Below are 24,967 nucleotides of genomic sequence, written 5' to 3' on the forward strand. Positions count from 1 at the left end.
GGAAGCTGTAATCAGTATAATCATATTTTTATACTGAAAAGGTATGAATGGGAAATGACATGATCAGGATCGAGAGCATGGTAACTCCTCAACAGACCAACCTATACCAGAAGGCATTCATCAAGAAAGGGTTACACAAAGAGGGTAAATACAACTGCACTAGGGCCAATAGAATTTTGATAAAAAGATGAGGGAAGGAAATAGTAAAGCTTTCAGAAACATCTATTCCATAATAAATATTACATTACTTACGTTTCCTCAGCTGAAGTTTCTTGCTGCCTGTGCAAACATTTTCAGCCATTAGTGGAAGTAAAGACACCACATGAAATATGGCAAATATCAGAATCTCAAGAATTTCATGCATAAAAAATCCATCCCAGGAAGCAGCAGCTATCATTATTTTAGTTGGTTATTTACTGTTTCCTAACTCAAAAATACCATGCTGATATCCAGCACCTTCGAACTCTGTGTTACCGTTTTCATTCTTCTTAAACATGCAGCTAGGAAGTATCTGCTTAGCAACCAGCACAAACATATTGCACCAGAAGAAAAGAAAGGTTACTTGACAAGCAAACTTGGCTAGAAGCCAGCTAAAAGACCCAAAGGCACCTTAGTCAAACGTCTGTGTTTTCTGAATAAACTATAAATTAATAAGAGGAACAGCACAGACAAAGTCAACAGTGATTTTGGGGCATACCCATGCAGGTGTGCCATTGCTCATGCATGTTGTTATTACAGCATATAGACAGAATAAATGAGAAATAGTTGGTTCCTTGTGCAAATTTTCCACTGTGTAACCTATGCATCTGAAATAAATAGTTTGGCCTCCTGGCCCCCTATCAACTGCAGCAGCTGGGGCAGGTGCCGAGTACCCTCACCAAGAAGGAACCAGGTTGCCCTGGCATGGCCAGATGCACGTGGCACGTCCTAAATGAGATGAATCATTTTGGGTTTTAAAAAAAATCCCCCTGGCTGTGTGAGCAATTGAATGCCATTGCACTTGGGGCATTCTGAATGAAAGCAGTGCAACAGAAGTGAAGGACCAGATTTAGTCATCTTTCACAAAGACAGACAGAGGAAAAGAAGAATGGACTGATGATTCTGATGGAACTTCTTGATTCCTTTGAACCCACAAAGACACTCAGTCTTTGAGGATGTGGCCTCAAATCCTTCCCAAGCCATATGCTAGATCAGCCTAGCTCTCACACTGTGCTTGCAGCCTGTGCATGGGGGAACATTGTGAGATAGGCAAAAACATCTCCTCAGCAAGCAGCTGCTCTAGCCAAGCATGTCCCTCTAGCCCACCAGAGCATGTTCATTTCAGTGAGACATTATGTCCCTGTGCATGTTTTTCCATTGGATCCATTCCCAGGATCTGTGAGAACCTGGCTATTTTCTGCTACCTGTCTTCAGGGGGAGGAGGAAGCAGAAGAAAACCTGTAGGAAACCTTCACTGGAGCAGGGAGGGCTGTGAGGACATCCACCAGCTACTCTTCAGGCCACTCACTGACAACATCGTCTCAGGATTTTATTCACACCATGTCTGGGGGCCCAAGAGCTTGTGTGGCACCACTTTGGGACATAAATGTATGAACACTCTCCTGAGAGCTGACAAACTCTGCAAAATACAGCTGAAAACTTAAAAGACGTTGAGATACCTGTGATTCAGAAATAATTGGCAATGATGAAGCATATTCAGAATGAAAAAATATCTTTTGGATTCCATTCTGACAAAAGACCAAGACAACAATGACTCTAATGAGGTAGAAACATCTAGGAAGTCACTAAGGTAGGCTCCAAATGGATCAATAGCATGAAAGGCAAACCATATGCCCTTCTGAAATAATAACATGTGCTTTAAAGGACAAATGATTCACAAAGAATTGGTTAGGTGGGATACATCGAATGCAGCTACAGAAGTGCAGGACACTGCTACTACAGGCAACTGTGTGGGAAAAGATCACAGCCCAGTATCACCATCTGTACATGGGGGAAAAAAAGAGGACAAAAAATAGCAGAGTTGGGGGTGGCAGTATTGTGAACCAGTTTATGAATATATTAAAATAGAAAATGCTGTATTCCAGGAACTCTTCATATTCACAGAAATAATCTTTCCATTAATCTGCACTTGATTACAGTGACTGTGTCATAGTACGAATAGCTGCATCTCTGATGTGACATGTAGCACAAGAAATAGAAGATTCAGCCTTAAAGCACACCCAGCTAAAGATGAAGGACAAATTTTGGGAAGAACTACACATCATCCATGATGACAAACAGAAAGTTAACAGTGACAGAATGGAAAGCAGCCAGATCAAAAGCAACCAGTGTCCACAGTTCATCTTTAAAGATAAGAGATGGCATCAGAATTTAAGGTATAAATGGATCGTAGCTGACTAAATACGGAGTAACATTTGAGTAAATATACCTGTACTAGTCACTTGCTTTCCTTGTACAAGATAAAATTAAAAAGGAATCAAAACCCTCAAATTATAGAGACAACTTTCTGGGCAAAAATGTGATTTTTCTGTTCCAAGCCAGCCAGAGACCACTATCAGGAAATCAGGACTTTCACACCCTCCCACTAGGAAGCAGAAACACGAGCTAATTTGAATGCACTTCATTTTTCAAATGATCCTTACAAAGATTTCACAACCATTGCTTAACACAGACATGAAACTCTGGACATGAGGTAATGATAAATCCTACCTGTTGTGTCATAGAGCTGAAAGACAGAAATGGGGCAGAGTGACATGTCTGTCCTGGGTTTAGTGTGAGTAGACCCATGGCAAATGTAACATGGCCCTGTAGGTTGCCACACTGCCCGCGCTGTGGGAGGAGTGGGAGGCTGGGAGGCCTAATATCAGCAGCTACTTCAGGATGAGGCATATAGCTCTGCAGGATTCTCTGACCATACCAAGCCAGCTCTCATGTTGCTAGTGCCATGTGTAGTTCACATGTAAGGAGCATTGCAAGTACCAGAGTCTGCATATCTGAATCCCTGAACCCTTGAGATGAGATTCACCAGTGTATTCAGAGGTGTCCAAATACCATTTTTAGACATCTTAATGCACCTGAGACATCTGCATGACATTGCAAGACATCATATCAGCAAACCAGACTGAGTGGATCCCCTGGGCTCTCAAAGGCAGCACCTACAGTCAAGCAATGGAATCCCCCCTCCCAGCTTCTCCCTTGTGCACTCACCGAGGCACTAACCTTCATTATGTGTTCAACACAGCTCATCTATCTCATCTGTGATGGAATATTTCTTCCGACCAAAAAAACCCCTCTGCAAAATCTGACACAACTTAAAGACATATTTATTTCCAGATGAGAATAAACTGTTCCTCAGTCAAGGTGGCCCTATCTAAACAAGCCCTTTCCCAAGAAGGCCTTCTCAGACAATCCTTAGACAAATCTGCGCAGGTGACTGTGAGAGCTGAACCTTACAACTTAATTTTATAGGATAAACATGTCATTTTAATGCCTCTGACAAGGCCATGCTTCAGTGAGTGCATGCGCAGCATCCCGTCCCTGGCACTTACAGGCAGAGCTCCAAGGCATTGTAGGTTCATGGCCCTGATTTTTGTTTATGGTACTTTTAAGGACAGAGCTTGGAGTTTTTGTTTATATTTCAGCTGGTTTGAAGGCCAAGATGCAACATGGAGGTTTTTAATGCCTCTTGTGCTGGAGCAAGCGGCCCAAGGCTTGTTCAAGGGGAGGGCCTGCACTTGCATTTATTCTGACCACACCATGACTAACTTCAGAGGGTGTATGGAGATGACTGTTTCTAAGTGAAGAAAAACCCATGAGCAAACTGAGTTGGACCAATTAATCAAGAGTACCCTGCTCTACCTGTGGTTTCTGAGTTAGACCCTAGGAAAAAGTGATAGTTTATCTGTGTGCAAATATGCTCACAGTTTCACTCCACTTTTTTCTCCGTAAGAATTCTCCATTCTACAGTGCAGTTTTTTGCAAGCTTAAAGGGCCCATTCACTGCCAAAGCCTACTTATATGAGAAGAAAAAAGGTTTCTTTGCTCTTGATAAAAGAAATACATTTAGCACTGGATGACAAAGCATGATTTTTGTGCTACGCAAGGACTATCATAGGTAAAACCAAACAGTAAGTTAGACTTTTGTATTGCATTCTTTCATTTTAACTACTAAAGGCACCATTTGAAACATAGAGAAAGAATATTTAACTTGACAGTGTCTGTCCAAAGACAAGTAGTTTAGAGGCAAGACATTAAAATATTGACAGCTGCTGATAAATAGATACATATTTTGCCAGTAATAGATCATTTTTAACAGCTTAATACAGTGTTTTTTATAATGACTAAGACTAGTGCATTCATACCAGTAAATAGACCTCTATTGCTTCAGGAGAGATAATTGCTAGGGATTATATAATTTCATTTATAATAATTTCTTCCTCCCTAGAACAGAATTAATTCATAGGTAAGAGCATTACTGGGTCATACCAGGGGGTCCTAACTAGTGTTACATAATAAAGCATTCAGAGATTTCAACTACCCTGAAATGCAGTTTAAACCATGTTAATACCATCATTGTACCTTGAAGGAAGGAAAATAATTTACTTTGTAGTATAGAGAAGATTTACATTTAAATAAACTATTGTTTGAGTTGAAAAATTACAAACAATCTCCAATCTGTTTCTTTGTCACAGTATCTGATATCACTGAAAGTTTCAACACACACAATTCCCTGTAACTACAATGCAATTCAGGGATATTTTAAGGGCAGAGCTCACCACCACAGGGTGCAATGCAGGGCTGTGCACCTGCCACATTGCTTCTGGCTGGAGAACGCCATTTTCTCAGGTTGCAAGCAATTCTGATTAGCACTTGCAAAGTCTTGAGTAGGTTTATAGGGTTCAAATATTATTTGGATTAATAAAATCAAAATCAACTGCACATGGCAGCACAGAGCACAACTGGGTCACTAGATCTCCAGTGTGTGGATTCTTACGTCATTATAAGCTCATGTTTAAGAGATTAAGTAGCACTATCAGGATTCAGAAGGATTTTTGATTATGAGATATTTATTGGGCCAAATATATATATTTTGTTATCAGTATATGTTATTATAAATTATTTTCAGTGATGGAATAAACACATGCAGAATCTTTCCCTAATGTAGCTTCAGCTACTGTTCAAAATGAGGGAGTCTAACAACTGTATTTAGGACAATGAAAAAAAAATCCATGTGTGGAAATGGGACCAAAGGCTTTATTCAGAATCCTTTGAAGAAATGCCTCCTGTGTTTTTTAATCAGCAGTGTGCTTGTACGAGTGCTGCATGTTCATAAAGCTGTATTAGTACGCCCTTTCTTGTACTGAGGTCCCTCTGGCACTGGATAGGTTAAGCAATTCCTGGTATTAAATTAGCACACTGGTTTTCACTGGTAAGAAAACTCCTGCGTCTTAAATTACAGATAAACTATTCCAACGGAGCCAAGAAGAAAATGGATAAATGTAGTCTTACAAAAAAACCAACAAAAAAGTAAACACATCTGAACAATTGCAAAGATAAGATGTATAGATCAGTTGAATTATTCAAATATTTTTAGACGAGATAGATAAGTACGTATTGACTCAATGTATCTGATCTGAGCTGACTGTGTTTCAGCAAACAGCATACAGCTAAGGAGAAGGCTGAACATTTTAATGTACTCACTACTGCACAATAATTAAGTAGAAATATATTTGCTGCAATTGCAGCTCATGCTGGGCAACTTCTCCTACAACCTCATTTTAGAGCTACTTGTATTTTTACTTTATTGGGTTAGTAAAGTGAGCTTGTTTGGAGCAAGCAGAATATGCCAGCTCTTCTTTTTTAAAATGCTCTGGTTTCCTTCACTAATCCATCACTAAAAGGCACAAACAAATTTACTTTGAATACAGCTTAAAGAGAACTTGGATGCTTACCTCCATTTATGGAAAGTTTTGAAGGTGTCAGGGAAGATGATAAAGCACATTTAAAAGTGTCATGACCTCAACCTGCGAAAGACTGGAGTCTGTAGGAGTTCAGATGGGTTAAAGCCATACCAAGAACGGCCAGCACATAAATACAAGAGGCATTACTACATTTCACCCTTTGCAAGAAAAAGGATCACTATGTGGTATACTTCATTAATGAAAGGCTTGCACGTAGTGCGTTTGCCAAGGGAGACCAGTCTTCACAGGAGCACATGGACTGCCCAGGGAGCTGTAGTCTTGGGTTCTCTTCCTGGCTCTCCTGCTTCCCTGATGGGTAGCCTTGTGCAAGCCATGTCAGCTCTGAAAGGTTTAATTTCCCTGTCCTAGAATCATAGAATCATTCAGGTTGGAAAAGACCCTTGGGATCACCAAGTCCAACCATCAGCCCTACTCTACAAAGTTCTCCCCTACACCATATCTCCCAGCATCTCATCCAAACGACCCTTAAACACACCCAGGGATGGTGACTCCATCACCTCCCTGGGCAGCCTATTCCACTGTCTGACCACTCCTTCTGTGAAAAATTGTTTTCTAATGTCCAGACTAAACCTCCCCTGTTGCAGTTTAAATCCATTCCCCCTTGTTCTGTCACTAATCACCTGTGAGAAGAGACCAGCACCAACCTCTCTACAATGACCTTTCAGGTAGCTGTAGAGAGTGATGAGGTCTCCCCTCAGCCTTCTCTTCCTCAAACTGAACAGTCCCAGCTCCCTCAATCACTCCTCACAGGATTTGTTCTCCAGGCCCTTCACCGGCTTTGTTGCCCTCCTCTGCACTCGCTCCAGCACCTCGATATCTCTCTCATATTCAGGTGCCCAAAACTGGACACAATACTCCAGGTGTGGCCTCACCAGTGGAGAGCACAGGGGGACTGTCACCTCCCTACTTCTGCTGGTCCTTGTAGGGGGATCAGTGATTGACTTCCATTATGAAAAGTTTTTAACATTGAGGCTTATATTATTAGCTCTTAATAACTAGTTCAGGTCTGGGAATCACACTCAGAAGAAGCAGAAGTCCAAACATGAGGAACCGAAAATTATCAGAGGTCTTTGAAAGTATGGCCTGGGAAAAAGCTGAAGCACTTGGATTGATTCATTTCTGCAGAAGGAAAATGAGATAAGACATGACAACAGTCTTCAAATATGTATTAGGCAGAAACAATTCTCTGCATATGTATTGGGCAGAAGCGATTCTCTGCATCCTCTGCAGATAGAACAAGAGAAACACGTATAAAGTCCTGAGAGAGAAATATAGGTTAGACACCATTAATTATTTTCCAAAAGTAAAAAAGGAATAAGCTTCCTAGGCAAATTCCATCTTTTAAACATGTTATAAACAACAGTAGAGAAAAATCTTCCCCAAATCACTGAAGTCTAGTTTCTCATGCTTCAGGACAAGGACATCTTACTGTGCTGCCCTGTTTTCAATGGCCCTATGTCTCTGATTGCCCTGAGAAAGCTTTGTGAAATGTCTTACATATATTAATTATAATTTCTTAATTGAAAAAGTATCTGTTATCAAATATGTTTGGGTTTTTGTTTTGTTTGGTTTGGTTTTTTTTCTGGCTGCATTCTGGTTATATATATGCTTTTACTTGTACACTAGAATATAATGCACATTAGGACCACATTTTAGTTCCATATATGTCATCCATATGAAAGCGCCTTTAATGTCTAACTTCTTCTTCACTATTCTTTGATTAGCTTGTTCTAATTTCCCTGCAGTTTACATGACGCAGCTCTCTCTTTTCCCTATCCATTGTTAACAGGGAGGCAGCTCAGCTGTTGGTTCTGTAAAAAAGCCACCCATGGGATTAACTGAGCTCCAAGAAACTGCTTTATAAATTCGAATACTTTTTGATATGATAAATGCCAAAGCCAACTTTACAGAGAAGAAGTGCTATATGTACTTCATTGTTGAGGTGCTTCCATGCAAGTTCTCCCTCAGCTCCAGAAGTCTGGAAGGGACATGTTTTCATCTCATAAAGGCACAAATGTTCCTAAAACTTTCCCCAAGGATGCAGAGCTTTGTTCCACTGGAGATGAGAACAAGTGGCTAAATGTGACATTTGTGTCACAACACTTCAAACATGGTCCTGAGGCATTATCATGCTCCCCCCCACAACGTTTAGGGAAATCATCTCCTCCAGTGCATCATTCCCACAGCTGGTGGTCATTTTCCCTGTTGGGCTCCCAGGAGATCTCATGTCTGGATCTCTTATGTCTGGGTCTCTCAGACTGGCCATCCTGGAACAGAGCAGGTCCAGAGGGCTTGAGACACCTTAGCTTCAGATATCCCCCATAAACCTTCCATATACTCTGAGATGGTTCATGTGTGCAATGTGGCACATTCACATGTTCCTCACTTCTCTTTTCCACAAGGCAGCAATTACAACACTTGCCTGCCTCCCAACAGTTCTCTGAAAGAAAACCAATTGATTGTATTCAGCAATACCTTTCAACAGAATCTTCTTTAGAAGTATTAATATATTAATCTGCACTTAGACCTAATAAATTGACTGAACAGGTTTGTCCATTGAAAATAAAGGTTTCTGTATCTAGCCATATCATGTGAGACAGCAAGGATGAAGTCTGTCACCACACAGTCACTTCAGCTAGCACTAAAATGCAGGGCAATTTCTACAGAAACAGAGGGGCTGGCACTAACAACATTGTGCAGAGAAGCTCTCTATATTTCAGGTAACTGGAGTTCTTTATGCAGCTGTAAATAAGTTATCCTTCAAGTGGCTACTAATCTATTGTAGTTTTGGTTGGTTGTTTGGTTGTTTTTTTTTTTAACAGAAGTGAGATATTTGTAAATGTAGGTTGTTTATTATCTGCTGTTGCTGCAGTTCTGACTTGCAATCACAGTGGAAACATCTTGTTCCCAAGTCCCCTAAATGATAGGGATTCCCAGCTGGTGCTGCAGCACAGTCTGCTAGAGACCTCTCCTTCTAAGGTATATGGCACTGAGTAGTTCCCATGAAGCCAATTAAAGAAATTATTCATGTTAGTATGAGTGCAAGTGATCCTTAAGCCTTTAATTACTCCCTGTACTTTTACTGTTTAATTCCTATGCACCACTCTGAGATCTTCAAGAGTTTGCCTTGAAAGCCTGTGCTGCAAACCACCATGGCTCACGAACAGCTTAGGACTCCCAACGCAGGGTGGGTGCCAGGGCCACCCCCAGCTAAGTCATCCCTTCCCATCTCTCAACACCCACAGATTGCTCTGAAACTTTGAAGCACTATCAGAAAATTTGCCTAATCTCCAGCACAATACTGCAAAGATAGAAGGAAAGTATAAAACCTAAAGCCCCCCAGCCCTTACAGATCAACTGTAATTTATGTAAGGTGATTTGTTACTGTATCTTTGCTAAAAGGTTGCCATACTTGAACAGTTTGAAATCTGCTAAGTAGAATGTAGATTGCCAAGCAACAAAAGTCCAGTGTCAACCGTGGCTTATTTATCTCCATGTCTGCAACCTAATGCTAAAGAGATATTAAATTTAAATAAATTTATTCTAAGCATAACCAAAATGCTGTAAATAACATATCACTTGATACACAGGAATATACACTACATACCACAGGATATAAAGCACACTAAGTGCTGTAACAGCCTAACTTTCAGGGGTTTATTTTACTGTACTATGATTCTACATCTCAGCTCTCACTCTCAAGGCACATTTGTATTAATATTATCAGGTCCAATTCCAATACCAAGCCAAAGACAGAGATCAAGAAAGTTGAGAGCATTTGGTTCACAACTGCGCTGCTGCTCGCAGCAGGACACTCAACTTCAGAGCACTGTGTCGGTGCAAGATGAGATGTCACAAGGTACCAGCTGCCGGCAAGCACGGCTCCTCATGCCATCAGTCACAGGCAGAGGAAGCGCATCGGTGGCATCGGGCTTGTTAGCCATGGGCAGAATTTATCCACACTCAGAGACTGTGGGGCTGATTTGATTGAGCAAGGTATCCACTGCAGTCAGTTTGTTCAGCCCCAGCTGCCAGTGTGAGATGCCAGCACACCTAGCCTGGCTCCAGGGTGAACCGGGGCATTATTTCAAGCAGTGGGAAGACCTTGTGATGGAGATGGAAGCTGCAAAAAGTTCAGAAGGCTGAGTAAGGAGAATACCCTGACGTCTTTAAAATCCAACCAGCAGAAAACAGTTAAAAATTCCAGTGGAGCTTACTTCCCCCCAAAACTTCCTTCTAAAATACCTTTACAATGAGGCAGTTTCAAGCAAGGATGCAGGAGTTTCCTGGAAGGATTCTCAAAGCTAATTACGTATACATTTAATTAGTTAATTACAAACTGCAAGTGATCAGGGTGAAGCTTTGTGCCTGCTGTAGTGGAGGAAAACGTTAACGACAGTTCTTATTTATTTCCAGTCTTCCAAATCACACGCATCACTAGGAACATGTGTAGTGCCATGCAAGTGATGGACAGAACCAACAAGGCAGGGAGTCCCTCATCTAAAGGCACGAGACAAACCAGCAGAACAGAGATAGTGGACAGGCATTTTGGAATGAAACACTAACTGAATGACCACATTTTTAAAACAGGGAACTTAGCATATTTTAGCAGGATGATTACTCCAAATATATGGGCATATGGGAAGAGGAGAAGTCACAAATAGATGACTGCAGAAATCAGAGGATCACTGTTGATGATCACAGAGTAAAACTGGATGAAGAAAGGCTGTGTGCTAACAGGTATCAGGATATGGGAAGCATTAAGAAGTGAAGCTAGTGCCTCATCATTCTTCTGATATAGAAATATTTCTCATGTGGAAACAATAACGGTAGTTAGGAAACTTCCATCAGTAGTGATTAAATCTCTATTGCCCACATCAGAAGTGTGTAAAAACAAAAGGAGAGGCATTTACCCTCGATTACAACATGGCTTCTGTCATGTCAAGCTGCTAGAGAAAATTGTCCTCCCATGGGCCAAGGACCTGTGATATTTTGTTCTCACCCAGCCCAGGGCTGGGCATGACCTTGGTGCTTTCCCTCCCCTCTGCCCAGATGGCAGTGGAGGAACACTTCCCACTTCTGGCTAAGGACAGAAACTAGCTTATGACAGCTGGTGCGATACCACTGAGGGAAAGGTTTGCCATCTATCCAAACCAATTAAAACAAAAAACCAAAAAATGACATGGTTACAAAACTGTGGGGTCCGTGAAAAAGCCAGTCTGTTTTAAAAATGTATCAATCTTTGATGTTTTAGACCAGCTTGACTAGTTTTTTTAACATGATAGCTGGCATGCCCTGAAGTGGGGAATACCAAATTAATCCTAGCTGCAAATGTTTCAATCTGACGGTTCATAGTTTAATCTTCTGACTGTGACTGATAGCAATCTTATATCACTTAGCGAGCTGCTCGGGGGCTTTGTTCAATTAATCTGAATTTTTTATCTGCAGATACTTTTGATTCACACAACAGGTAGATGACAGTTCAGGAGTGCACACATTCCCCAAAGCTTCCCACCATCACAACGGAGCTCCAGTGCAGGATCGTAGGTAAGCCATGCATAATTCAGTACATTTCTTAGAGCAACTATCGCTTTGCCAAAGGAGTGGGACTGACTTGTGCTCATAAGAGAGTTTCTTAGCATCAGCTTTTTTCTTTTACATTTTCATGCATCTACTTTCAGTTTTAAGCTTTTTAAAACTACATCTTAGACATTTTTAGCACATACTAACTACTAATGCATTTGGAAGGCATACAGAGACCATGACGCTACCTCTTAGTCTTCTTACTTTCCCACACAGCTTGACAGTGTACAGGCCTGTTCTGTATCTAAATTTACAAGCTGTGACAAGTGATAAATATCCTAAGTCTAAAAAGCTATTGTGTACCTCTGACACAATTAAAATTCCTTAGATACCTAGATGCAGTACATAATACATTTAGTCAACATTAGAACATGTCAGAGAAGGAATGTTTTATCCCAGGACACAGCCAAGCATCTAAAAATAGGCCTTCAGTTTAAATAAAAGTATTGTAATAATGTTCATTGGGAAATCCCCTTTCTTCAGATTACAAAAGTAATAGTAATTCCTAGATCATCTCATGCTGTGAAGTACGAACTGAGTAGAAGATTTTATAAAAAGTGCCAAATAAATGATATATTCTTTTCTAAGGAGAAAAATACTGGTTAAAAGCGATGCATTTTTAATTCTTTCATCTAACCCAAGAAGGTCATACTACATGCTTCAGGGCACAGACTGAGCTCTGGCCTGCCCTAATCCATACAGTTTAGCAGCAGGAGAAGAGGATACAAGGGTTTCCCAGGTTTGATCAAAACACACCCTTATATTCAAAACATATGATTTTCACTCAGTTTTGCTTAGTGCTCTCTGGAGCTTGTGTATACCTTTCCAGGAATGGCTGGCAGGAAGACAATATAGCTGTAATGTGTGATAGAAAGGAAGTTCATCACTGACTAAATATAAATATTAAGCTATCACAGCACCTGAAATGTACACTATGTTTAAGGTGCAAAGCAATGATAGGAAACAACTTGTTCCTTCATTTACTGTATTCCTTCTCTACTTTTAGTGGTGAGGCAGAAGGGTGTCTCCCAATTCTTCTTTGCCAATTAGAAGCTATTTTCTTTCTTTGTGGTAGTTTAATTAAGGAATATCATGGAATTTGTCTCCTTTGAGAAGGCTGCTTTAAAAAAAAGAAAACAAAAAGAGAAGACTGATTTGGGTTCAGCTGGAGAAAGGTTCATGACATGCAAGAACTAACTGATCTGGGCTCATTTTGTGTCACCAAGGTCCACTGCGCAGTTAATGTTGCTGGTGGTTGTTGCTGGCATCAGTCCACCAGCTGGCCAAGTAGGCATCATCTCCACTGCATTCTGGTTAGCAATGTCTACCTCTTTACATAGAAACACACACCATGCAACACCTAATAGCCCAATTCAGACAGTGTGCACTAAAATAACACAACGACCTTATGACCACTCGGTGGAGCTGCACAGAGCGCAAGATGTGCCCCATTCTGAGATGGACTTTAACGCATGATCAGACATCGAGGTTTGTATGGGAACACTGCCAGCTATTCTGGCAAGGTCCAGTTCCCATCTGTGAATCAGAGTACTTTATTCTCTCATCCTAAATGCTCATATTTCTGCAAAAGTATTTCTGAATGTGTAGCCTTCTATGGACATAGCGATGGTAACTTGTACTGTATGAAACCATATCAGCAGTCCATGAAGTTGGGAACAGCATAGAGTAAAGATTTACACCATGTATCCCAGCTTAATTTACTTCTTGCCACAAGGAACAGAGAGTCAAGGCTTGTTTGCAAATTGTAGTTCAACCTGAAAGCAGCAGCATTCTCCTCCAACCACACCAACCCCACAGGTGGACCCTTAAAGCTGCTACATGCTACCATTTCTCAGGCTCATGTCTGAGGGACTGAACATTTGCTAGCTGCTGGCAGTGGTATTGCTGATGTCTAGTATGTCAAGAGCCTACAGTTTGTGGTAACTCCCACCCAGGAGAAAAATACTGTGGAATTGTTTCCATTTTATTCAGCTTAGTGTTCATGATTGGAGGGTCTCAATTTGTCATTTTTCTGTCAGTGCTGGTTTTACTTATTTCAGACTTCAGTCAGCTTTCTTCTATCATTTAAATTAACTTTGGAAATCCCCAATTGAAAGCCTGTGCTCTTGCACCTGTCACAAGACAAATAACCACAATATTTTGAGCTGTTTACAGCTTCATGTAATCTTGCCCAGGCCTCTAGAGACCCTCACTCAGCAAGCCGGAAGGAGAGACTGTTTAAGCTTCAATTTTCAAGTTCTTGGAACATAGCTAACAGAATTGTGTCAATACTGTAAGCTGCAAAAGATGCTGTTTCTTCTTTTAATTGCAGATATTTTCAAGAGCACCTGGAAGACTTACATATATGACCTCAATTTTAACCTGTTTGGACTAGATTAGTGAGATGGAAAAAATGTCATGGGTGAGATTCCAGCCCAACCTCTACATGGGAAAAGTTTTCCCTCTATAAATAGCACAGCACTCTTTTGGCTGTAACACTTCTCTTGCTACTAAATTAGAATTCACAAGTCTTCTGCAGGATTCATAATGGGATCAAAGATTAGAAACTTCTTTGAAGTTTGTCTTCCTTTGCTCCACTGATAATACATACCTGCACTAATCCACGATGGTTCTCATAAACTAATCAGCACCCTCCCTCCCCAAAAGGAACAAGTATACAGGCTTTTTTCAAATCCCCATTTATTTGTGTTCATTATTCACACTTCATTTTGCAAGGGCATAACATTTTGTTAATTGATTTTTCATGTACTGTAAAGAGGACAGCTCTGTTTTCTGAAACCTTTTGGTCTAAATGCGATTTGCTGGCAATATTTACAGTATTTATAACTTTGGTCCTGTTTAATGCTAATAAGGCAAACAGTGGATTGAACTGTGTGCATAACAAATTCATAATATTTCACCTTTGAAAACAGCTATTAATATGATTCCAATGACATAATCTCAGACTCACTTTTTTTAATTTGGTCCTTCTTGAAAGAGATCAAAGAAATACTGAACCTCAAGGTTATCTGCCTCTTGTTTAGGAAAACAAGCTAACAGCCTCATTGAACCTAAGCAGAAATTACACAAGGGAAAATACAATTCCAAAAATGCTTTCAAAGTTTCCATAATTCAAAACTGTAACATAGGTATTTCTTTGTCTCATTGTGACTCAAAATTGGCTCATAACTACCTTATCAAACTTCTTGTATCTTTAAATTAATGTTTATTTTTGAAAAAAAAGCTATGTTTGGAAAAAAGCCCATTATCACAGAGTTTGTAAAGATTTTTGTCATTCACAGTAATTGGTTCAATTGGGCACCTGACTCAAATTTTAAAGCTGGAGTCCCTCACTGTGCTCACTGTCTCTGACCTCACAGACAATGCAAAATGTTGAATTGAACCAGAAGCAGTATGCAGTGCTTTTGAGAGATGGATATTTATCGATTTGAATGCATCTATATTTCCATACACTTGAATTTCAGAAAGCACAAAAACTGTGGATGAAGTCAATTAAATACCCCAGTGACAAGCCCCATAGTTAGACATCCAGAATTAACCCTTTCTAAATATTGATTTATAAACTGTAATAAAACGCATGAGAGGGACATGCTGAAGAGGAAAGTTTCGCAAAGTCCTGCAAGGTCATATTTCATTAGTGGGAGACTGAAGATTCTAACTGTGATTCCATTAGAAGGCAGATTAGTCCAGAATGGAGAGGAGGGGGAAAGGAAAAAAAAAAAAAAAAAAAAAGAAAGAAAAAAGTTCTTTAAAATTAAAAAAAAAAAAAGACATGGAAGAGCTTTCATTTCTTCAAAGCTTTGTTTCTTAATTTTTCTTTGGGCTAAATTAAGACATTAATCCATTCTGATGAATGCCCATTGGGTTCACTTCTAAAGGAGTATTTCCCCCCTCATCAGATAGAATAGGAATATCAGAGTATGAAAAGGAGACAATTTATAGTGAGTTTCTGGTCTTCAGAGGGGTTTTAATTTGGATGTGACAGATATGTTCCAGCTGCTGCTTGCCTGCCTTCATATTTTCAAAAGGACATTTTAAGTGCTACTCTTCTTAGTGCTGTGCGTCCCTAGAAAGACGTGCTGTGCTTGCCCCCATTAGAGGCTCCAGACTGACTGTGGCTTTTCCCCAGATTTTAAAAGCCACACTCCACTGGCAGCTCTCTTCTAACACTGGCTGCAGAAGATACCAGCCTCATGTCCCCCTCACATCCCTATTGGAGGGGATTGTTTTCAGCCTCCCTGAAGACCAGGTGCTTTAGAAAATGTGATTTAAAGACTGAAAAAAATAATTTTAGAAATGGCTTCACTGATTTCTTTCTATCCCTCTAAGAAATGAATTAAGTCCATTGTAGTGCAATAAAAAAAGTAGTCATGATCTCCTATTGGCCTGGGCGGAACAAATACAGCCATAGGACATCTCTAAAATAAAGAAGGGGGTGATGCAACAGCCCAGTAGAGGGGTACCTAAGCAGGCTGCCACAGTAGCTGCAATCATGAGACTGATCACTGAATCAACATCTCCCCATAGAGTCAGAGAGAGATAGTTTGGGTGCCTATGATGGCAATAATCTAACTGTGGGGCAATGCACTACCTTCTCCAGTGAAACTGGTGTCTGGAAGCCTGATCTGCAAGTGGTTTGAACTGCTTTTTATCCTCTGCGGATTAAACACTAACAGTCACAGTAACTAAATTAGGCACTCATAATCAGTCAAATAATCCTGTGTGGAAATGGGCCAGGAAAGAGGATTTGTCACAACCCATTTCTTCCTTGTTGCCCCATTACCCAATACCTGCGCAAACATTTGTACTCTCCAACCCCATTTTACGGACGGGAAAGTGAGGTGGATAATTTAAGTCACTTTTTAAAAGCCAGACAGAAATAAGTGCCAAAAACTAGGACTGGAGCTGCCAGGTCTGAGTCAGGACAATTTTAGCACATGGACACAAAATCTCCCGGACCAGCCTTCTTACACTTAAAAATGCAGATTTTATATGGCATTTTATAACAATAACAAGCATGATGATTAAGCACTCTGTTGAAATTGAGCTGGCATGAGAGCTTGGCAAAATTCTTTCAACTGTTTTTTGCTCATAAAAAGCAAGCTTCACAGAATTGAGAGTTTCATGGATTTTTTCAGTTTTGACAAACTTGAGCTCAGTAAATTTGCAACCCCTCCGAATGTTTCAGGTTGGCATTTCCAAACCAGCTTGATCTTCCTGCTTCTACTTATTCATTGCAGGGAGTGGTACAGACCCTCCCAGTGTGGTACTGCTTCCCTCTTCTGTGCACTCTGGCGGGCAGGGGAAGAGGCAACAGTGTAGACAGAAAAAACATTATCTAAGCTATTAAAACGTTATCACATTTAAAATATTGTCACAACCACCCTATCTAAAAAACACTGAAATTAATGGACAATTTATACGTCAGCACTGTTTTTTCAATCTCTGCAAACAGAGAGAAACCACTGTGCCTACACCTCCAAGTCATTCTTTGAATGTTTTTTTATCCCAGCTGTAATAACTAGAGTATGAAAAGTAAATGTTGAGAGTCTGGAAGGCAGCTGAAATGTCTTTTCAGCCCTTGCTCTTCCTGACTGATATACTGCACTTTTACAGATGCTTTGCCCCACAAAGCTGAAAATCTTAACTCAATACTGTTTTATTTTAGTCCTATTCAGAGTGAAGTGATGGCATAAAGTGATCCTTCCACCAAAATATTAATATCAGAAAGGAAAAAAATAATTTGTCATGTAGAAAAATTAACATAAAATCAGTTATAGAAATATGATTGGAATGTATTTTCACATAGGAAAATCTTTGTGTTTACATAATGTATTTAAGAACAATTGATATATCTGTCCATCACATGAGAGTCTTGAATGTTCTACCTTTTTTTGAAGGCAATTAGCCATCTATTCAAGGCTTCTGTGCTCACTTAATTTCCCCATTTCTCCACCCACCTGAATCTGACACTTTGACATCTTTGCTTATTAGAATGGAAATTCAACATTTAGCAAGGCCAGGCAATGCAAGGTCAAGAATCAGTGTGAAATCTATGTCAAAGAAGGGATTGTGGAATTTTACATAAAACATGCTGTTTCATATTTCTATAATTCTAAACAAGACAATAGCTGTCATGAGATACTAAAACAAGTTTTGAAATATTCATCACCATTTTCTTGCTCAGTCTGAAAAGAAATTGCTCAGAGCTGTGGGTAGATATTGAATAGCATTATGTCTTTTAGTCTAGCACCTTGCCAGAGAAGAATTGCCTCTAACACCATGCTATTATTCTATTTTAAGAATTTTAAGAAACAGGGATTTCGTCACTTGATTTGGAAGATTATTTAACAGACTAGTAGGCTTTATGACTATGAAGTATTTCCTGATATTATACCTATATTCTTCCATTTCCTAAACTCATAGCAATTATTATACCTCAACTCATTATAAACATCCTTCTTCCAGTCCTCCACACATCAAACTGTTTTCATGGTGCTTAATGAACTGTCTCCCATGTGGTACTTACAGCATGTTAGAGTCTATTCTGATGAAGTACACAAAGCTAATTACATGAGCAGGATATTCAACTGATCACTAGAAATTCAGATACAACAAGTGAGAGAATTCTAAGGCCCTTAAACTAGTAAAACAGAAACTACAGCCTGGGTATCATGTTACTGCACTGTGGAATCACAGCATAATATTGGGAACAACATCCCACAGCTGTGGAACTTTGATGTATGACGTGAATGTCTTAGGCAAATTTTATTGGGGCAGACACTCCAAATCATACTAGTTTCAACCTTTACATGACTTTTCTAGTGATTCACTTTTTCTCATATTTAGAAGAGAATACTCATGCTCATCTTATACTGAAATATCTGCATTTTTCAATTCTAGCTAATTTACACTGTAAACCAACTCAACAACGACACACAAAAAAAAGACTGTCTGAATAAAGAATAATTGTTAAGAATATTTCACATTTTTAAACCTAAAAAGCAGTAGACCAGAGCTGAGGGTAAATTTGAACTTTTCAGGTAATCTTGAACAAAAATATTACTGGAAAAACCTATCTGTGGCATGGAACAAATCTGGGGAGGGCTGATAGCAGGACCTGGAGCTGAGCCTCAGCCTGGCATTTCCCAACTGTCCCACAGATTCCAGGCCATGTGGCTTTGCCCCAGCAGAAGACCTCATGTGGGCCTTGCTGCACTGTGGTATAGAGTTGCTCTGATGTGAGAAGCCATGGGAGGTGTGAAAGGGGCAGGGAGAGTTGCACAGTCACACTGAGTGGAATGTTACTAGCAACAAAGGATGGACCCCCCTCCATTGGTACAGTGAGCTCTCACTATCGCTGCTTCTCTGAGTTGTTTTATTGAAACACAACTGCCCTTGTATGCTGTATTGAACAAAGAGCTCACCCTGAACCATGTCAACCATTTTATTGTGAACATTGTGGGACAGCCCCCTGATCCATCCTAGGACCCAGCTTCAAAATGGACTGGTCTTTGGTTTCTGTCATTGAATCCCACCGCCTTCATCAAGGTGAAAAGCTGCTTCACATGCCACCGTCATTTTGAATGAGCTTCACAGATCCTGATTCCCCTGTGTGCAAACTGCAAGTTACACGCAAGCACCAAAAAGTGGATTTTAAATGGGCAAAATGGACTAGTGACCCTGGTTTGCAGGTCAGTTCCCTGCCACAGAAGCTGGTGAGATGCTGAGTGGTTTGGATGCCAGAGCGGTCCCTCCAGCCTCAGCACACAATTGGGCAGGACCCCATAGGAGCAGAGCCCTGTTACGACTGATCCTGATTAGCAGCTGATGGCACAGCTGTCTCAGTTGGCATGTTATTGGCAAAGAGCAGCCTGGTTTATACCCACACTCAAGGTATGGGACTTGGGGAAAGAGCAGAGACAAGCGGACAAGCGCTGCACAGCCTGCTCTGTCCCTACCACAGGAAAAGAGCACAGTCCCACCACTGCAAATCCATTTAACTGAGTCAATTAGAGTATGTGAGCTGTTGCCAGAAAGTCAGCCGAGGTGCACAGCACAGGCTCTGTGCACATCCAGGATTACTGCTTTCAGAGAGGTCACAGGAAGGGGAGAAATCTGGTGAAGAACAAAGCTGCCATGTCACAGCACATTAACAAACTTCTCTGCAACACAAACATCACGTCTCCTTTCTCTAAACGGGTGGGATTTTACTCTCCAGACAACATTTAATCAGCATTAGTATGCCAAAATGAGACACTAGCTGGGATTTCTGAAAAGAAAGGTAACCATTTGTTACATTTGGTTTGGGAAGAGCTAGCACCTCAAGATATCTGGCAGGGGAGAGAAAAGCAAGAATAGAATCTCACTAGGACCCCTTCAAGAATTATCGTTTCCCCTAAAACACTCTGCCCCTAAAATAAACCTGTGTTTTCCTCTCAGCCAGCCATAGTCATCTGCTTTTTAGCAGCTATACAACATGATATTTTTGCAGCAGATACAAGATCTTGAGGTGAGCCCCTTCATTTACAACAGTAGCAGCCTCTCTATTTATAACTTATGCACACTTGCAAGATGTTTTCAATTACTTCTGTCTCCCTGACACGCAGAGATACTGCTTGAATAGGAAATTGTATCATCATACATGTTTGAAGATTTCTAAAGCTAGATTATTTTGCATTTTATACCCTACTGAACTAGGAAATTAACAGTAAAACTTTACCCTGCCCTATAGAAAGCCTGATTTAGTCAAAGACATGATTTCAGGTAGTAACTACAGAATCAGCTATTTATTTAATTTAAATAAAACCATTCTTCCAGCAGACAGTGAAGGTAAGAAATAATATGTCATTCCTGAGCTAATACTTCTCCCGTACATCCACACAGGCTTACTTTCTGTGCATGTTGGAAGTGTGTTAAATAAGATGCTGTAGAACGAGAACTAACTAATTTGTGCTCCCTGGGTGTTGGGCAACTAATCTAACTCTTGCTGGCACATAGACTATAAATAGAAAAAGGCGATACAGTTTCACACTGATAACATTTCTACAAAAGTTAGCAATTCAACAGTACAGAAACCATTTTTTCTTCCTACCTATCTGCCCTATAGGGAGTGATGAATGGGAGTTGTGTTGCCTTTAATTCAAAGAAAGCAGGTGACGTTAGGTGTCTTCTTGTGTGATGACTTACCCAAGGGCTGACACCCTAAACACAGGGTGTGCCCTCACCTGCTTGGTAACACACCTTCTCCTTCTCTCACACAGATCCAGGAGGAAGAATTACACATTTGGATTTAAAGACAAATAAAAGACTTCTGGACTGGACAGCTGTGCATGTCACAGGAACCACATCAGAAAGACAACCCGTGGGAGGTGCTCATTCTCTTGCTCTCCTGTGGAGGTGCAGGGAAACTAGACAACTGCTTAGATGTACTCTCTAACATCAGCAAGAGCAGAAATGATAGGTCCTATTTTTCATCAGGTGACAGGCTGAGTTCATCTCTACCCGAATTTGTACAAGCAGAACACTTCCCCCGGGTAATTTTCATATCCATCAGAAACGTTCTTGCAACATGCATAAATTGTACACAACATCCTAATTCCAGCATTAAAGAGGGCTACCATCTTCAACAAAGTGAGCTGGAAAAAAACGTATGCGCCAAGGACTTCCACATCCTTCTGGTGATTGGAATATGATTTCAGTTTTTGTGGGCTTAATGTACAATATAATATAAAAATGCACCAGAATATATAAATAACATCAACTTCTTTTAAGGTGAATGGTCAGATGTAACTTTCTGGGTCTGAGATTACTAATGCTTTTTCCACAGTTTTTTGAATGGAAATCAATTGACTCAAATTCCACTGTTTGGAGTCTTTTCCTTTTAGAGAAGTCTCAATTGTATGAACATGTATGCATGTATGTGTTCAAGGATAGTGCTGTACCTACAGATGTTATTTTTTTCAGTTTCACACCTGAAATTGCTAGACAACAACATTTCTTGCAGAGGTGTAGCTTAGGTCTAATCAGAAATAAGACAATTCTGTCCCTAACAAAGGTTTTATATAACCAAAGACTAAAAGATTACATCGGAGACAAAGGAAAAGGTTTCCAAAGGCATAAATGTAGGGTAAAAGCACGAAGCAAAAGAGGTTGACTACCCTCAAGGTAAAGTTTATTAGGAAATAAACAGAAATGAGCAGTCAGTCCAACAGTAAAACAAGATACAAGCCTATGTTTGGGGGCACTGGAAGAGTTAGAAGTCCCTGGACACATTAGTCTTTAGCATTTGAATCACTCCATATAAATGGGGAAAGAAGAATCCTTAGGGGTTTTAAGTATTTTCATTTTACTTATTTTAATTCACTTCAAGTTAATACAAACACTGAAAGATTTAGGAACCTGCAGCATCTCGTCTCCTCTGGTGCTTCATATCACCTGGTCTGCCCTGTCTGCATCCCTCCCAGGCTGATACCACTTGCTTTGATGTTGACACAGTTCAAGCTCAGTCCAGTCTTCAAAGAAGAACGGACATGAAAATCCTGCAACCCCTTTCCACTTCAAACCCAGGGCTCATGCACACTTCCCAAGGACTGCACAATCCAGTGGGCATTATTTTGTACTTAATAAAATTAACAGTCTTTACAGAAAATAGGATTTGAAATGTCATTTCAGCCATGGGATCCTTCCAAGTCTGATAGATGAGACAAAAACTATGATATCAGTTCCGATCCCTTTCATATCACTGACATTATTTGATTAATTTTCTAAACTAATTTTATTACAATGCATATTAAGAGGCAGAAGAAAAGCAGGTGAGAAAGACTATGTTGCTCATTTAGATGATCTTTGATCCTAAACTCAAAGCTGCAATATACTTACCAAACACAGTTTACTGTGATTATTTACTTACTTCAGCCTGTAAGAAGGGATATTCTAAGTAAAAACAAAATACAAAAATGCCTCAGGATCACTTTTAATGTGATTTTCTCTGCAGCAGGGAAACCAGCCCCTTCTTATTTGCAATGTACACTCAGGACTTATTTATCTATTATCAATAATATTTTTAAAAATAGCACTGGGAAATCAAGATTCCAAACCTACAACCCAATGGCACAGAAGAGATTAATGAGTGCTGCACAGATTACATTAATCCTAACTTAGACACAAACTCCAGTCTGGACATTCCTGGAATACATGTATTTAATATCACTCCAGAAATTAGGACACTTTTTGGACTTACGGTTGGTTGTCCTGCTTTGATCACTCTGAGCACTGTCGTTTGACTGGTTGCTGGAGACGGAGGATACACTTGAGCTCCTGACAAAACCAAATGTGGCCAGTTTAGCTGCTGGTAACCGTGAATAACCTGGTGGACGAAGACCAGACTGGCAGGGCTTGGGGAGATTTGATTTTGCAGCACTTGGACATGAGCCTTTCTTAAGATCAACTGAAAGAAGGAAAAAGAAAGAAATTTTTATTAAATAAACTAAACTGGGATATACTAAGCATTACCTCTCCCATCTGCTACATGAAGTCAGTATAAAGACTGAATATAAGTTTTAACAGCTGATCAAACTACAGTGATGTCTTATTCTTTGCTCCACTAAAACGAAGTTCTGTAGAACAATTACAGGTTGCAATATTTTTTAAAGCGTGAAATGCAGCAAGGACCCATGAGGCATAACTCAAAACTTCCAGTAAAGTAATGTAGTTCAAGTCTGCTAAGATTTTTTATAATGTTATCTTCTTTTATGCTGTATCACTTTCTAATTTTACATTTGTTATGTGCCAATTAAAAAAAAACTTACACAGAGACAAACATGCTATGCATAGCTGCCAATTTTGGAAACTATTGTAGAACACCAACAAGCCTCTTCAAGGACACAGGACTTCTTTGTATTCCATCAAAGAAAACACTTCTTTGAAGTCTTTCTTTCAAATTTTGCTAAAAGAAAATGCCCTTTTCTTGCAACAAGCCTGAGAACAAGGACATGACCTGTAAAGTTGTACTTTTTTAACATATCGGCAAGCCATTCCACTGAGAGACTTCTCACTATAAACCAATGTGAATGACATCAACCAAGTCTCAGACAACTGCCAATAGCGGGCTTATAAAAGATGAAGTTTGACAACAACAGTAGTTCAGCTAACATGTCCCCTGTGGTAACCAGTAACTGGTCATCTGTCTCTAACTTGTGTCCTAACCTGTATTCTGCTGCCCTTGCTTAGGTGAACTTTTCTAGGCAAATCCAGAACATAGGTCCATAAATGCTCCAAATTGTCTTCATGGACCAAAGGTCCATGAACATGGCAGGATTGTCTTCAAGGACCAAAGATTAGAGTTTGCTTTTTATTGGAAAGTCTGGATACCAAGTGAATCTGGACCTCAACTGTACATAAAATCTGGAGAGAGCTTTTCTTTGTAGGTTTGACAATAACAGATTCTTGTTCTTTGTGGAATCTTGAGCAGCAAAAATATATATTTAAAAAAAAAAAATCACAAAATTGTCCAAAAGCTGATGTTAGATTGTTTAATCAGTCATTAGGACCAGTGGGTTAGGAGACAAGGCAGCATTAAAACTATCAACATATTCTGCTAGAAAAGGCCACAAAGGCACCATTTTTCCATTCTTATTCAGTGAACGTTATTTGTGCATTAGCCTGACACATACTTCAAAGCAAGAACTGAACATTCATAATATAAAGGAAAAATAAAATTAACTGCACAGTAGGAATATGGTCTTCATATTATTACACTATTTAATTCTTTTGTAAACTATGTAGGTCGCAGCCTTATTAATTTTAATGAAGCATTACACTTTGAGAAGACTTTGCAGAAAACAAGACTAAATCCTTTGAGCAGAAAAATGTTATGGGGATTTTGAAAGATAGTTGTGTACCTCATCAAAATAATAACAATAAGCTTTGTTTAACAAAACTAAGCCTTTTCTTTTGAAATAGAAATATGTGTAACACCAAGCTGAAAAGAGTTTTGTTATCCTATAAGACACATTCCTATGAAAGACATCCAAAAATGCTCTTTGCTGAACACAGTAATTTACAGACTCTTAAATTAAAATACATGTTTTGTACCCACTTTTCACAAGTTGAGGCCTTTATTAAGACATGAGGAGATGGATGTCTGACTGCAGTACCTTTACCAGTCCAGAGGAGGACATGCTGTGGAAAGTAACCCAAATGAAAATAACTATCTACGGTGTATAATAAAAGACTGCTAAAATCCCTGCTCACTCTTCTGGCACCAACAGGGACAACTGTGGACTTTGATCCTCAGTCTGGCTTCATTTGGATGGTGTGGAGATGGACTCAGAAGTAGCTTTGGGCTCCAGGTGCAGGTGAAAAGCAGTGCAGGCACATCA

General features: G+C 39.9%; 1 protein-coding gene across 1 annotated transcript in view; it reads right to left on the reverse strand.

Annotated features, from left to right (window-relative positions):
• The window catches only part of MTUS2 (microtubule associated scaffold protein 2), a 320,319-nt gene that overhangs the window by 159,868 nt on the left and 135,484 nt on the right, over window positions 1-24,967 (reverse strand). The window contains exon 6 of the mRNA XM_074901374.1: window positions 22,828-23,034. Coding sequence (XP_074757475.1) covers window positions 22,828-23,034 — 207 coding nt within the window. The remainder of the gene's footprint in view (window positions 1-22,827; window positions 23,035-24,967) is intronic.

The sequence above is a fragment of the Athene noctua genome, chromosome 1, assembly GCF_965140245.1.
Source record: "Athene noctua chromosome 1, bAthNoc1.hap1.1, whole genome shotgun sequence".
Classification (NCBI taxonomy): Eukaryota; Metazoa; Chordata; class Aves; order Strigiformes; family Strigidae; genus Athene; species Athene noctua.